We start from the raw sequence: 17,250 nt of genomic DNA, 5'->3' as shown, positions 1-17,250 counted from the left end.
TGAGTTCCGTTCTTGCTCTATTTGCAACGTTGAATATTCTGTCAAAAGCAGAAACTGCAGCATCTACAGTTAGCTCTAATGAAGCAGTCTCTTCCTCCATCTTACGAACAATTAACGTCGAAGGCGCCAAACATGAAGCATAGACTGATGGGAAAACCCTCAGACTCACTCAGCAAATGCTAATTCGTCATATCTATCTATGGCACGCCGTTTTGACTTTTATTCCATCTCAGGATATGACGACTTGATATCAACAATTCAGTTTTCACTAGTGAAAATGTTCATTCTTGATAACAGCAATTACATTTCCACTAGTGACAATTGCTATTTTTGATATCAACAATTCAGTTTTCACTAGTAAAAATGTTCATTCTTGATATCAACAATTCAATTTTCACTAGTTAAAATGGTAATTGTTGATATCAAGAATTATATTTTCACTAGTGAAATGTCTCCATAGACTGCCATTCAAAATCAATTGTTGATATCAACAATTCAGTTTTCACTAGTGAAAATGTTTATTCTTGATATCAGCAATTAGATTTCCACTAGTGACAATTGCTATTTTTGATATCAACAATTCAATTTTCACTAGTAAAAATGTTCATTCTTGATATCAACAATTATATTTTCACTAGTTAAAATGTTAATTGTTGATATCAAGAATGTTATTGCTGATATCAAGAATAAAATTGTTGATATCAACAATTAACATTTCAACTAGTAATAATTAATTGTTGATATCAATAATTAGATTGTTGATATCAATAACTACATTCTTGATATCAATAATATATATTTTTACTAGTAACCACATGGTTCTGATATCAAAAATAAAGGTTTTTACTAGTAAGAACTGAATTCTTGATATCAACAATTGATTTTGAATGGCAGTCTATGGAGACATTTCACTAGTGAAAATACAATTACAGATATCAACAACTGAATTTTTGATATCAACAATTAGATTCTTGATATCAACAATTACCATTGTTACTAGTGAGAATATAATTGTTGATATCAAAAATAGCAATTGTCACTAGTGGAAATCTAATTGCTGATATCAAGAATGAACATTTTCACTAGTGGAAACTGAATTGTTGATATCAAGAAGTCATATCCTGAGATGGAATAAAAGTCAAAACGGCTTGAATTATGAGGACACCTGCAGGACAATCGACAGATCACACATTTAACTTTATTTCACGTTCAACGTGATTATAATTAAAGCTTCGATTGTACTTTAATTTTTATAATTGTTCTATTTATTACTCGTGTTTTTAATTATAATATAAATTAATATTTTAAAATGGCAGCAAAATAAATGAATGAATGAACAGCAAAATAAACGACTGAACAAAAAAAATATAAAATAGGTAATGTAAATATTCTTTAAAGACTCAAAGGTATAAACTCATTAAAATATGTCAATGGCTTGCTGACATTCACGAAATCCAGCCATGTAGGCCGTATAGCCTACAATAATATCTGAATCCTTAGCCATTTTCAAGAATCGCCTTGAAACACACAGTTTCCATCTTTATTTGACCCTCTAGCAATCTATTATATTCTATATCTTGCTACGAGTACTACGTAAAGCTAACTGAGACTTACCCTTGCAAAAACATCTTACAGGAACCTGCACACCACATACTGTACCTGCACATTCCTACAAGATCCCACAGGACTTTCGTGCCCATTTTCCTGTATAGGACTTCTTCAGGAATCCTACAGGAAAATTAGTGTTCAGTTTCTAAAGGATCTCCTACAGGAATCCTACAGGAATCCTAAAGTGTTCAGTTCCTCTAGGATCTCCTACAGGAAACATGCAGGAATCCTACAGCAAACTTAAAGCAATAGTTCCTACAGGACTTCTGCAGAAATCATAATCAACTATTATGAATGTATTATAAAAGAGATATTCATGCCCTCCTTAATTATGTATCATTTGGTGGTGTTGATTGCTTGCATTATCCTTGGTTTGGATTGTCCTGATTTGTCTGCTAAATTACTAAGTGTAAATAATATAGCCTATATTATTATTTATATTATATATGTATGTATATATATATATAGGCTATATATATATATATAGGGCTTTTGTTGTTTTTTGCAAGGTCAGCATAGCAAGCATCATAAGCAAAAGGAGCTCAAACACATTGCAGAATTCCTGTCTCACACTGGGAGTATGACCAATAAATCATGAAAAGGACACATACCCAATATACACATTTTAAACTATGAAATCATGCAAATATATTTATCAAAAAGTAATTTATTTATAGCGAAATTAAGTGTCCGCAACTAAGCAAGCCTGAAGCGACAGCAGCAAGCCCTCTGTATGTATCCCTGCCTCTGGTGAATTATTTTTATCCCCGGTGGGGATAAAATGATTCGCGAAACGCGCTATAAGTCTCGTTTTGAATCAAACTATTCGCGATACGTCATCCGGTTGGAGCGCTTCGAATCATTTTGCTATGCAATGGACTAAAAAGGCGGATTTATCATGTGCGTTGTTAACAGATCACATTAACATTAGGTTAGGCTATAACCTTATACCTGGAAAGAAAAAAGTCTCCAAAAGTACCCCCCCCCCCCCTTTTTTTTTCACAAATCGCACCCTGTATATATATATATAAATATATATATAAAAAAATGTATAACTTGCAACGTAGCCTACTAAAGGAACATTATGTTTGAGAGATAATATGTCAATTTAATTATGCGCTTCAACGGTGCTTTACCATGAGCAATACGAACACAGACGCTGCATAGCCTTTCTTTATTGAAAAGATTAATAAACATTGTACAGACACCAGGGGGTGCTGCAGCACCCTCAGCACTACTTCCCGCGGTAATTGGCTAAGAGAAAACCCGAACTCATTAATATGCATGAAATAATTACCATAGCTATTCTTACTAGTAAAAATTCCATTTCATGATATCTTTAAAATTATTTTTACTAGTTAAAATATTATTCAAGATATCAGTAATTCTATTTTCACTAGTTGCAACTGCTTTTGTTGATATCAGTAATTACTTTGTTACTAGTGCAGACTTCTATTTTTGATATCAAGAATTGCATTTCTGATATCAACAATGTAATTGTCACTAGTGACAATGTTCATTTCTGATATCAATATAATTTGTGATATCAACAATTTAATTCTTGATATCAATAATTTAATTCTTGATAACATAAATGAACATTGTCACTAGTGACAATTACATTGTTGATATCAACAATTAACATTTCAACTAGTAAAAATGAATTGTTGATATCAAGAATGAACATTTTTACTAGTGAAAATTGAATTGTTGATATCAAAAATAGCAATTGTCACTAGTGGAAATCTAATTGCTGATATCAAGAATGAACATTTTCACTAGTGGAAACTGAATTGTTGATATCAACAATTGATTTTGAATGGCAGTCTATGGAGACATTTCACTAGTGAAAATACAATTCTTGATATCAACAATTACCATTTTAACTAGTGAAAATATAATTCTTGATATCAACAATTACCATTTTAACTAGTGAAAATATAATTCTTGATATCAACAATTACCATTTTAACTAGTGAAAATTGAATTGTTGATATCAAGAATGAACATTGTTACTAGTGGAAATCTAATTCCTGATATCAAGAATTAATATTTTAACTAGTGAAAAATGAATTGTTGATATCAAGAAGTCATTTAATGCAAATTAATAAAAGTCAAAAAGGCTTTCCTATTGGTATTCCAAGTACAAAAATTCTTGATATCAAAAATAAAAGTTTTTACTAGTAGAAATTAAATTGCTGATATCAACAATTCCATTTTAACTAGTGAAAATATAATTCTTGATATCAAGAATTATCATTGTTACTAGTGAAAATATATTATTGATATCAAAAATTAGCATTTTTACTAGTGGAAATGTAATTGCTGATATCAAGAATGAACATTTTCACTAGTGAAAACTGAATTGTTGATATCAAGAAGTCATATCCTGAGATGTAATAAAAGTCAAAACGGCTTGCCATACTCTATGGAGACATTTCACTAGTGAAAATACAATTCTTGATATCAACAATTACCATTTTAACTAGTGAAAATATAATTCTTGATATCAAGAATTAACATTGTTACTAGTGAAAATATATTATTGATATCAAAAATTAGCATTTTTACTAGTGGAAATGTAATTGCTGATATCAAGAATGAACATTTTCACTAGTGAAAACGGAATTGTTGATATCAAGAAGTCATATCCTGAGATGTAATAAAAGTCAAAACGGCTTGCCATACTGTTAGGGATATTTGGTCCTCTGCATTTTTCTGCAGCCAAAAGGGAAGTGGACGGCAAAGTAATATTTATTCTGCCAGCGGATGCCGAATAAGTGCCAAAATTCTGGGTGGATGGGCATGACTTTAAAGGCAGAGGTGATGTCGACTTTGGCCAGCCAAGCACCGCGTCCTGCTTTTTTAATCAGGGTAATGGCTTGGTCGATGTCGTGGTAGTAAAGAGAAAATTCATCGAGCGGGATGAGGCTGTTAATGCTTGGAAACGGGGAATTATGCGGGGACAACAGATCGATTATTAACCGTTTTTTACCAGAAAATTTTCTGGTAGCTATGCCGATGGGGCTGACTCGAAAAATGCTGAAGGGAGGAACGGAGAAAAGGCCAATCACGAAGTTCGCCTCTAATTGTTTTTTAATTAGGAGGTCGACTAATTCAGGTTCGGCAAAAGCAGACTGGAGATTGGGACAGATAAGGCTTTCGGAAGGGAGACTTTCGACACCAAGATAAAAGCTGTGTGAGAGACCTGTTAGAATATAATCTGTAAACTGAGAATCAGGATGATGAAGTAATTCTTCAGACATATACGGGAAACATTTACAGGAGTCGATAAATATTGTTTACAATTTTTATTTGCAGCTTTTGGAACGGGAGAAATCAGGCGAGCATGAGCGCCGCCACAAAAATTGCAAACGTGCATTTACCGGCAGCGGTGCCTTGTGCACCAGCCGTTGTTGAAGCTGGCACATACCTGTGTGTCAGCGGAGGAAGAGCGGCGAAATGAGGGAATGGGGGTGGCAGCTGGTAGATTTAGGCTGAGAAGGTTCGGGGCAGGGGGGGATGGATGGATTGATGAAAGGGAAATTGACGGTGGGGTGAGAAAAAGAACGACAGACTGTGCATGTAATGTTACGGTATGGCTAGACGTCGGCGGGTATGAGCAGTGGCATCGCGAGAAGGCCTACGGCCCCGTGGTGCAACTGCAGGCTCGGTTGAAGGATCCTGCGGGGCAGTGGTGGCTTGAGTTGCGGCTGGGGATACTGCAGGATCTGGTGCAGCTTCGAAGGCGCTATCCTCTGGATAAAGATTGATCTCGGACATGTTCGCGGTGGTTGGATGAGCCAAAGCGTTGACAAGACAAGAGATGATGAAGGTAGGATTGTTGTGTTATTTATAGGGATTTTTCCTGCACTGATTGGATAGGGAGAGTGATTGCTAAGGGTGAATTGGCCGTGTTAATTATCTGTGAGAGCTCCTCCCTAAATTTGTTAATAAAACATCACGGCTGGTGAGGGGGGGATTAAATTTCTCAAGTTTAATCGATTAAAGATTTATTTAATCAATTAAGTTTTGTGCATTGTTACTTTTCATTTAAACTAAATGTTAGATTTCATTTTTTTTTTGTTTTGTTTACAAGGTTCAAACTATAAGTACAATTTTATCGCAGTTTAATATGAAGTGACAGATTGCTGATCGAATCACAAACTTGTAAAGCATAATCAAATCAAATTTATGTTTGAATTTGTGTCAGATCCCAGCCCTAATGGCTAATGTGGTGGCTGTGATGTACATAAACCTACCAACATCTTTGGCAAGATTGAAAAATGATGTTTTAGTCACATAACATTGGTTGATGGGACAGTTAATGGCCACAGTATTTGCCAAATTCAATCTAAAAACAAACTAGAATTCATCAGTACCAGTCCTCCCTAAAAGTTGCATACGGCCCTGGAACCACCAATGGGCCCCGCTGCAGCTGTGCAATTAAAAGAGTCTTAGTTTAATTTTTTCCCCAAATAATTATGAAAAATCCTGCTTGAATCTGTTCCTGTGATCTAAAGCAGTGCACTGTCAAGCTTCCTACATAACATCCAAATCAGGAGTCCCACTTGTGCTCTTCGCGGTCAGAAGTGACCGGACACCTGTAACGCATCTTGTAATTTTTTTCAGTAAAACCATTCAAATTCATTTTTTTTTATATAATATTTTTTATTTTGCATTTTGAGAGGGTTTTGTGGTAATAATTAATATTTATGCTGTAATTAATATCCATTTTTTTTTTGCCATTGAGAATAATTACAATTATTATTACTATTTTTTTAATGGAATCGTGTCCTCATTTTTTATGTGTTCACATTCCAAATGCCATAAAAGTCACTAAATTTGGTACCGTTTTGATGAAGATGTGATTTTTGAAAAATTCAAAAATGTTTTGGTCAAAAGTGAAGGGAGGTGTGTGTGTGTGTGTGTGTGTGTGTGTGTGTGTGTGTGTCCAACCACACTGATAAAGAGTCTTGCCTGGCTAAGACAACCTTGAAGATAGATAAGGCCTCTGTGTGTGTGTGTCAGTCTCTGTCTTGGATCATAGGCGTGACGGCAGGAAGATCATCCCGAGGAGGTTCTCGCCATTGGTCGATGTCGCGGGACATAAACGGGCTTCTGGAGACATCCTGTTGTGTCTGACCTCTTATCTTTGTCGCCTGTGTAATCACTAGTAAAAAGCTTTTGACTTGTCATCCATATGTGGAAAATTTCACAGTTATCTAAGTTTTTGACCAATCAGGATCTTCCTAACCTATGCATTGACGTAATAAGCAACCTCTGTTAGAGTATAATTACTGGTGTTTTGAACATGTACGCAGAGCGGCCTACGAACTCCATCGAGAGTGTTGAAGCTGATTTCTGCTGATGAAACTGCAAACTATTTTCTTCAGTAAACATGACTTCGATTGATTGAATCTTTGACTCCTGGTTTTTGTTCATCATATCTGGTCCTTGTGTTTTTACTGTAAAATTCCCCTTACAAATTAAACACAGGGAATTCTGGGAATGTCAATTTACGGTTATTCACTGTACAATTTACGTTCTTTTTCACTTAAAAAAAAATGGTATACTACCGTAAAATTACATGCAATGTCCAACACAGTTTTTCACCGTATATAGAAGGGGAACTTACCGTTACCGTTCATTTTTGGGTGAACTATCCCTTTAACCATTTCACAGGTTTTTACCCTAGCATTTTTACAGTTTTTTACCATTAAATTCAAAGTCATTTTTTACACTGTGCAACAAGTAGATCATTCATTACTCTTAAAAAGGAAAAGGTTACAAAAACATCTCTAAAAGTTTTGGACTTCACAAATCCACAGTCAGACAGATTGTGTACAAAAGTACAACATTCAAGACCACTAACCACCCTCCCTAGAAGTGGTTGACCAACAAAGATCACTCCAAAACAAGATGTATAATAGTTTGTGAGGTTGCAATGAACCTCAGCGTAACTTCTAAGCAACCAAAGGCTTTTCTCACATTGGTTAATGTTGAAGTTCATGAATCCATCATCAAGAGAGCACTGAACAACCATGGTGTGCATCGCAGGGTTGCGACGAGAAATTCACAACTCTCCAAAAAACACTGCTGCCTGTCTGCAGTTTGATAAAGATCATGTAGCCATGTCAGAAGGCTATTGAAGAAATGTTTTGTGGACAGATGAGATCAAAATATAATTTTTGGTTTAAATGAGAAGTGTTATGTTTGGAGAAAGAAAAACACTGCATTCCAGCATAAGAACCTTATTCCATCTGTGAAACATGGTGGAGGTAGTATCATGGTTTGGGGCTGTTTAGCTACATCTGGGCCAGGACAACTGGCCATCATTGATGAAACAATACATTATGAATTAAACCAGCAAATTCTAAAGAAAAATGTCAGGACATCTGTCAGTTAACTAAAATCTAAAGAGAAAGTAGGTCATGCAGCGAGATAAAGACTGTAAGTGCAGGTCATTCTACCAAAACATTCGTAACAAGAACAAAGTTAATGTGTATAACGTCCGATTCAAAGTCCAGACCTTAATCCAATTAAAATGTTATTGGAGCTGTAGGAAAATGTAATTAAAATGTAGGAGCTCAAGCAAGCAGTTCATAGGAGGAAACCCACCGACACCACAGGGTTTAAGTGTTTCTGTACTAAAGAATAGGCTAAAATTCTTACAAGCTATTGTGAAGGACTGATCAGCAGTTACAAAAAAACGTTATTGCTTCAAAAAGAAGACATACTAAAAGAAAAGCAAAAACATTTTTCTCAATAACTAAATGACAAAGTATTTCTTTTTGTCTTGTTTGCTTGATTGGATTCTCTTTGTCAACTTTAAGGCCTTGTGTGAAAATCTGATGATGTATTGTGTTATATTTATGCAGAAATAAAGAAAATTCTAAAGGGTTCATAAACTTTCAAGCAGCATTGTGTGTGTGTGTGTGTGTGTATATATATATATATATATATATATATATTAGGGATGTCACAATACTCAATATAATATTGAACCGTTCGGTACGACATCCACGGTTCAATACGCGCTTGTGAATTGCGGTTTTTCGGTTTTGCATCTAAATATCTTCCTTCCATTTATTTCTCTTGGAATTTGCTGTATATTTGCCCAGGATTTCATGTGCTGAAATGAGAAAACGCTTCCCCTCTTATATATTTGAAAAAAATAACGCAACACGCAGAGCATCTTCCATTCTAATGACATGCAATGATAAGCCAAAGTTATAAAAACAAGTCACAAAAACATTATAACTTGTTTTTAATTCACAACATCAGTCGAGTATTTGAAATAACTTCCGTATGTTGTGATCTGATGTGGATTCTCATCACAGAATTAGGCAGACGATAAATTCTATACTCATATTCAATGTATATCGATTAGCAATATGCTTATGAAAATACCCGAGATGGCTTGAAGAACACAGAAGGGCTTTTCACACTTGAAATTGTTAACCCAGGGTTATCCTAAACCCCGGATAAACGGAATCCTGGGTTATCTGTAATCATGTTTCACACTGCTTATTATAAACCTGGGGTTAGCGGTTAATCCTGGGTATTCATTAACAGACGTTTCACACTGCACATTCCTATACCCCGGGTTTACGTTCTAATTTGCATATTTGCTGTGTTACTGTACCTGATTGGACGTACGGCAAGGTGCAGGCAAACCTGCCACTTCCAGTTATGCTACGTTTAAAAAAAATGTCGCCGCATAGGTCTTTAGCCGTTTTTAGCCTCATGAGATGCACAAAGGCAAAAAAACAAAGACAAAATAACAAGAGAAAGAAACAAAGGAGCAAAGTATATGAACATTTATTTGAATTTCTTTTAAGTTTCGAGAGACTAGTGTTTACGTGTACAGTAGCGTCATTGTTTACAGTCGCATCCTCATCTCGGAAATTATGGGTCGCTCCCAGAAGTCATCACTGGTGGCGTTTCATTGTAAACGGCACATTCACTGACAGTGACTGGATTCGCCATTTTCGCATGACACAAACAACGTTTATGTATTTAGTAAACGCTTTGAAAGACCACATTACGAAAGCAAACACTTCTCTACGAGACGCTATTGATCCAGAACGGAGAGTCGCAATTACATTACGTAATGCTCGCTGATTTCTGATTGGCTGTCTGTTGCTAAGCGTCCAGCAGCAACAAGCAAACACCGCTCCGTTTCACACTGAACAAACTTAGCACCGCATTGCGGGGTTAACACCGCAATTGCGGTGCTAACCCTGCTCCGGAGCAGGGTTTCATAACCCCGGGTAAAATGCGGTGCTAACACCGCTTTCAAATTACAGGTGTGAAACGCGTCTTTACCCGGGGTTAAAAGCGGTGTTTAGAACACAGATAACCCAGGGTTAGGCACAGTGTGAAAAGCCCTAGATAAACCATATATTATTGCAGACGAGTGTTTATTTTCCTTAGATTTTATAATTCAAAACGTTTACCGTTATATTGTCACAGTTCTGTCTGTTTATGTCTTTGGTTTCGCCCATTGTCTCCCCCTGTTGATCTGTGTCATTTTGGTTTAGCCCCATCATCTGTGTCATCACCGTCACCTGTGTTTAGTAATTAGTCTGTCTTTATAAGTCTGTTTGGTTCTTGAGTTCAATGTCGGTCTTTAATCGTTGAATGTGTTCGTGTGTGGATGTTCCTGCTTGTTCCTGCCTGTTATTCTAAGTATATATTAAAATATAGTGTTTATTGTAATATTGTTTCTCGTCTCGTCCGTCCAGCACGTGCACCATTATAACATATATCTTGTTTTTAATAAGTTACAGCAATAGTGATGCTTTTATCCATATTGGAGAAGCTGGAACGGAACGTTATTAGCGCTACTTCTTTGATGCATATGACATGTGTTTTTTTTTTTTTATGCACAAGGGCGCCCTCTGGCATCCAGTATGAATGAAATCCATTCTATTTTGCGTAAAAATCTAAAAAAATATAGGCTACCTCTCTCAAAAGAAAAATTAAGCAGACACATACTAAACCACACTTTATCTAGTGTGCAGAGGTTTACAGGAGTATTTTGTTAATTTGTTCCAAAAAAACCCACACGGAAGTGGCAAGATATCAGAACCGAACCGAACCGAAAACCGTGGTTAAAAACCCGAGGTACGTATTGAACCGTGGACTAACTGTATTGTTGCATCCCTAATATATATATATATATATATATATATATATATATATATAGGTCTTGTGGCTATACTATCGAAATGTGCATTTTTTTTTATATATGATTTATTTATTAGATTTTCTCAATACATTTTCAAAAAAAATAAGAAATAAAAAAATATATATATTATAATAATAATTAAAAAAATAAAATAAAAAAAATAATAATACAAAAACAGGCAAAAAAAACAAAACAAAAAAAAAACAAATAATGACAGTGATAAAAACACGTACTAACCCTCACTCAAATGACAATGTCCAGTATTATACACAAAAACTGTATGTAACAATACGAACATAAACTTAAAGTAGACATTAATTAGTCCAGTAAGGTGAGGGGGGTAGGCAGAATAACAAATAAAAAATAAAAATACATAAATAAAAAGAGAGGGGTGGGAGATAATTTTTACTTGTAGCAAATACTGTGCCTATAGAAATGTGCATTTTAACAATTCTTAAAATGTAATTTTACATAAAAAAAAAAAAAAAATTTTTTACATCCACATTTGCAAGAAAATGGAACATAAAAACATAAAAAGGAATTATTAACCTAATTTACAACTTACTTTCACGTGCAAGAATGCAATTGGATTTTGAGAGTTGACTTGCAATAAATGTACTTTGACTTGTTTTAGTGTACCACAGGATTGAAATGACATTTGTTGTCTGATTGTGATCAGTGTTTTTACCTTTGTCAATTGTTATTAAAGGTGCCATAGAATAGAAAACTATTTACCTTGGCATAGTTGAATAACAGTTCAGTACATGGACATGACATACTGTGAGTCTCAAACACCATTGTTTCCTCCTTATTATATAAATATGGTGTTCACAAAAGACCACTGAAAAATAGGTAAATTCCAACATAACACAGACTATTAAGTTATAGTCTCAGGATTAATAGTTACACCCCCAACATTTGCGTAACCCAATCATCAGACGTTCTGCAGGCGCCTACCTATTGTGAAAAAACAAACCAAGGACAAAAGCGAAAATAGCAGATCACAGGAATAAATGTTATGTTCCTGGTTGAGCAGGTGAACGGATGGTTGGTGTCTGTACTCAGATAGCAACGGAAAACAAACAAGGCGTTCTAATAAAATAAGACGAGCCACTGAAGCGACACGGTTAGCTTACTGCTAGCGCTAGCCTGTTACATTGCAGTACATAAGATTCACTTACCACATAAACAGAGAGATAACTGCGCTGATGATGGTGAAAGATTTGCAGATCCTGCTGACAACATCTAAACTTGTCAAATGTGGTAAGTACTGCTGCTGTAGTATAACATTACACAGAGCACATGTGATCGCCGATCTCAAAAGTGAAACTAAAAAGTGAAACGGCAGTTTCAAAGCCCCGCATATTAATAGCGGCTCAAGCTCCATAATTAAATATATATTTCCTCCATGTGTTTCCTTACAGCTGTGTGAGAGCAAGCCGCTCTGTGAGACAGCCAATCAGAGCAGAGCTCCTCATTATTATGCAGGAACCTTACAAATAAGCAGATGTTAGGTTAGCAAAATTGGGTTAGGTTATTGTATTTGCTTCAGTATTACCAGTTGTGGAATTTGCTGGTCAGTCAGACAAACTGATCATAAAAAGGAATGCACCAAAGATTATTCAGTATACTTCATTCAAGTTCTGACTTGTTTTGAATGTTTTAATTCTGACATAAAACCAGAACATTTACCAATGCATTAAAAAGATTTATGCCTTAACAAATACAAAGTCATAGGGTACCATTCTAAAAGAAATGTAGTAATAATGCATGACTTACATCAGTTGAAACTGTCAAAATGGATGGGTTGCAGCATGACTGTTTTGAAAGAGTTACAGTTCCAAATGAAATTTCTAGATTCACATCACCTCATAATTTGTGGCAGAGGTTGAATTAGGAGCAGCTACTTGTACATCATAAGCCTCACAATTCTGAAATAATTAGTATCTGCAGGCTGCAACGTAAACAAACTTAAATTAAATGTACATGGTTTACAATGTGTGTATGTTATTACATCGTTTGATTACATTGCTGAACTTGATTTTATGGCTGAAAGACAGGAAGTAACCAGCGAAGCAGCAGAGGGAGCAACAACAGTCAGAGAGGGGCAAGGGCTCCCTCTAATGGCCTGGTGTGACACACGCAAGTCTAAAAAATACACACGCAAAAAAGGCTATTCGTACATTCACAGTCTAGGATACACTCGTGATTTTTAAACATTCAAAATTGTTGTACACAGTTGTAAATCTGTGAATTGTGTTTAGCAATTTGTGAAACGTATTTCATGAATTTATATTCTTATTTTTTGCACGTGAATTGGTTTTTGTGAATATATATATATATTATATATATTGTGCACGTGAATTAGGACACGCATGTGTGCATCGTGTCTTTTGCGTGAATTATTAATGAGTCTAATTTGCTTCCATACATGAGGGAGTGGGGGTGACAAGGGTATCCATTAAGGCATGGGACATAGCTAGTAGATTTGGGCTGGGAAGTTTCAGGGCAGGGGGGAATAAATGGGTTTATAAAGGGGCAGGTGATGATGGAGTGGGAGACTGTGCAAGTTATGTTGCAGCAGGCTAAAAATACGCTGCTGTGAAGTTGTGTCCAACGCCCCCCAATAGGGGCTTTGGTTACACTGAGCAACTCTGATTGTGCATTTAGCTGAGAATAGCTTATGGTAAGTATAGAAATGTGTATAGCCTCTGTATGATAATGTGAGCTCAGCGATTATCAAGAGGTTGTCACTGAGCATGCGTCTCCTGTGGGGGAATGATTTGCAAATTACCTTTGTGTAACAGTTTAAAGCTATGGTGAATTAAGCGGACAACAGAATGGAGGATGGGTTGTGAGCAGAGTTTTTATGGGATACTGAAAATTCTCCACAATTGATTTTGCAATCTGAGGATGAAAGAGAAATAGAAGGGAAAAAGAACAATATCTGCACCTGACAAAATTTGGGTCTGGATGGAATTTGGTAAGGGGGTTGGATACAAAGCTATGGCATTCAGAGGAACTGACAGTGGCAAGGCAAGTTTATTTATATAGCACATTTCATACACAATAATAATTCAAAGTGCTGTAAATAAGAGGAATTAAAATAATCATCAATAAAAACAGAGAATTTAAGAACATCTCAAATTATTTAAAAATTGATTTGGAAGAGGCTAGTGTGAAGGGAGGGCTAGCCCGTGAAGGAGGAAAAGAAGCTGCTGGGAGTGATAGTGGAGGCATGCTTGCACTATGGGCGATTCCTGGGGCAGAAGAAATAGAGGGAAGGAGAGGGGAAATAGCTGGCACTAGGGCTTGCACCTTTAGCAGAGGCATGCGTGTGCTGGAATGGGATGGTGGCACTCTAAGTAGGGGAAGGGGTTAGAAGTGTGGTGAGACATGGGCTGCAAATGGGTCTCGCACTGATGCGGCGACCTGACAATGGCACAAATTATTGATCACTGATGTCATAGGCACGCTGACATTCCTTTGAAAGAGGAGGAGAGCGGGAGCTGGCAGCAGCGGTGCACCCTAGGCTTGCCGATGGTCTTGTGATGCGTCCCGATGACCATGGGTAAAGGGGTGCTGCGATCCGAGCTTGCTCTATTTACAGCCTTGGATGGAGGAGTGCAATTTGGGGGTTCACCGGACACCTTAAGCTTAACCTTAAGACTGAGCATAAAACTATTTTATTTTTGTTTATTATTACATATATTTAAACAATGGTCTGTCTAAATACTCAATTCTGAGTGACTGGAAGTTGTGTAATAATGAATGAATGAATGAATGAATGAATTATGCATTTGTATAGCGCTTTCATTGTGTATAATGATGAGAATAGCTGTCATTTTACATATTTTATTCAAATATTGCCCTGCAAACATGCAAAACATTTCGGGTTACAACTGTGAAAAACTCACGTATGTGAACATGAAATTTATCCTAGTGGTAAGGTGTTGGAAAATCTTGAAAATGCACCTTGAAAGTGCTTGAATTTTACTTTGGAAAAGGTGTAAGAATCCTGCGTATTGAACATTATTGTTTTAAAACACAGTGTAAACACTCTTGTCAAAAAATTCTACAGGATTCCAATTAGAATTTTTTCTCATAATTTTAAAGCATTCCTGAAGGATTCGTCTTACAGGATAGTCTTATAGAACAAGACATAAATATCTAACATTTCTAATGGGATCATTTTGTCTTGAATCTTTTAGGAATTTTGAAGAATCCTACTTTTTTCTATTGTTGTCACAGTTGGGTGTATGACACCAACAGAGACGAGAAATAAACTGAAGTTCTTTGATCAAATCCACAAAACTTTAAATCAAACAGGGAAATCCGACAGGAAGACACACACACCCAAGGTAATGTTAATACTGCATAAGGAAGACTGAACTGTACACGTCTTAAATAGAAAAGTTAAAGGAGAAGTCCGGTTTGATATTGACCTAAAGTGTATTGAATCATGATACCGAGTGTGAACGTACCTCGCATATCTCATCTCGGTTTGTGTCCTGCAGTCCGAAATCGCTAACAACAGGTTGTCAATGAGAGTGAATCGGGCATCGGAGTAGCCATGTAAATAAATCACTGTTTTACACCATTTACGAGGCACAAAGTAGCTCCACACTTCATTGGTAGACTTCCAAGGGCCCTGACATTTAAAACGAGACATTGAGAACTCAGAAAAAGCACTGGTAGTTTATTTACAAGAAGATTTATATAGACATTCCCCTTAGTAAAATCACTGGTCGCCGCCATCTTGAATTTAGTCACGATAAGTCGAGTGACGAGCAGGAAGGAACTTAACAGCTGCTTTGCAACGATTTGTATTGTGAAAAGCGCTATACAAATAAATTTGAATTGAACTGAATTTCAAATGACTTCCCAGCTGTCTTTTATAGCTTTTCAGACTAATTGTGTAAATATCTAGCTTGAAATATGAAATTATTGGGTATTTGCAATTAAAGAGCATGGGAAACAAACAACGGCACTTTATTTTAGTTGTATCACCATTCTCTCACTAGATTCTCTGTATAAGCATGCTCAGTGTTGAGTTTTGTGCTGATATTTACACACATTCCCGCACAAGTGTGTATGGAAGCATATGTGTAGCAATATTCAATTTGCAATGCAATATGCAAAATGGCAATACAATATTCAAAATGACAATGCAATATTCAAAATGACAATGCAATATTCAAAAAGGCAATGTAATTCTGTATTTAAATTTACATTTTCAATCACCTCCACTCGTGCAAAATTTGGTGCATAATGAAATTGAAAATTAAATTATATTATTTACATTTGCCATTTCCAACAGTAGTCTTAAGTTGTAAAGTCCATACTATTTTAATGCTTTAGAAGTAGCAAAATTAAAATGAAAATGTATAACCCAAATTGATTTGATATGTGTAACGTGTCCAAGCAGAAACAGTAGCAAAATTATCATTTAAATGTTATTTGTCCTAAATGCATTTAGACTAACAGTAAGGACACTTACGATTGCATTTTCATCATGACGCCGTGGGATATTTGTAGCAAAATTCAATGCGGCTTTGAAAATGCATTCCGAGCTGACCACGCCCACCCTACGTCAATCATTGCGTCAAGGCGGGGATTGGCGGAAGCGCGTTACGTTTGGATCGTTTGAAACATGGCGGCTGGAGATCTGATAAGATCGTTGAATTCATTGGCAGATGAAGTGGAGCGTGAACAGAGAAATAATGTTTCAGAAGATTTTTACGTGTATGTAGGTGACAGGACAAGATCAATATTGAAGCATCTTGCAGAATTGTCGACCTTCACAGGCCTCGACACTCGTTTGGCTGCTGAACCCTTGAGAGTGATGGAAGATCGATTATCTTCGTCGCAATCAAAGACAGCGGTCACGCCAGCCGCGTCTTGGTTTGCGCGTCTAATCGCGCACTTACGTGCTGAGAGCGGTCAAAATGGATGTAAAGACGCTGTCAGAATGTTTTTTTACTTTGATTTTGAAAACTGTTTTTTCTTTTAAAAACAGTCTGTTAACTGTTTATAAATCTGTTAACAACGCGCATTATATACCCCTCTTTTTAGGCAAGAACCAGTGTCAAGTCATGAAATGTTTTTAATACTACGGAAGCTGTATTATGTGATCACAATTTAATAAAAACAGGGTAAGTTAGGTCTATTAATAGTAATGATTTATTTTCAAACAACGAATACATTTTATAGAGAAGGTGAGCAAAGTATCAACGGAGCTTTTTGGAAACTCCGAATCAGTAAACCACTGCGTCGCAAAGAGATTCACTGTTTCGAAGCGCTCCAATCGGATCGCGAATCATTTGATTCAGAACGTTCAACTTCAAAATCCGTATGACGAATCATTTGATTCAGACGACTTTAAAGCGCATATCGTGAATAATTTGATTTAGATCAGGACGTAGGAGCGACTTCGCGGGACGTTT

At 36.2% G+C, this 17,250-nt stretch overlaps 1 protein-coding gene across 2 annotated transcripts in view; it reads right to left on the bottom strand.

Moving 5' to 3' along the window:
* The window catches only part of LOC141334136 (uncharacterized), a 559,741-nt gene that overhangs the window by 230,138 nt on the left and 312,353 nt on the right, over window positions 1-17,250 (bottom strand). The window contains exon 4 of one of the 2 annotated variants that reach the window (XM_073839271.1): window positions 15,069-15,090. The exons of the other annotated variant lie outside the window; for it this stretch is intronic. Within the exon in view, the coding sequence (XP_073695372.1) occupies window positions 15,069-15,090 (22 nt within the window). The remainder of the gene's footprint in view (window positions 1-15,068; window positions 15,091-17,250) is intronic. 2 annotated transcript variants of the gene reach the window in all.

This window comes from Garra rufa, chromosome 4 (assembly GCF_049309525.1).
Source record: "Garra rufa chromosome 4, GarRuf1.0, whole genome shotgun sequence".
Classification (NCBI taxonomy): domain Eukaryota; kingdom Metazoa; phylum Chordata; class Actinopteri; order Cypriniformes; family Cyprinidae; genus Garra; species Garra rufa.
Note: the sequence above shows the minus strand (reverse complement) of the source record. Positions and strands in the feature narration are given on the sequence as shown.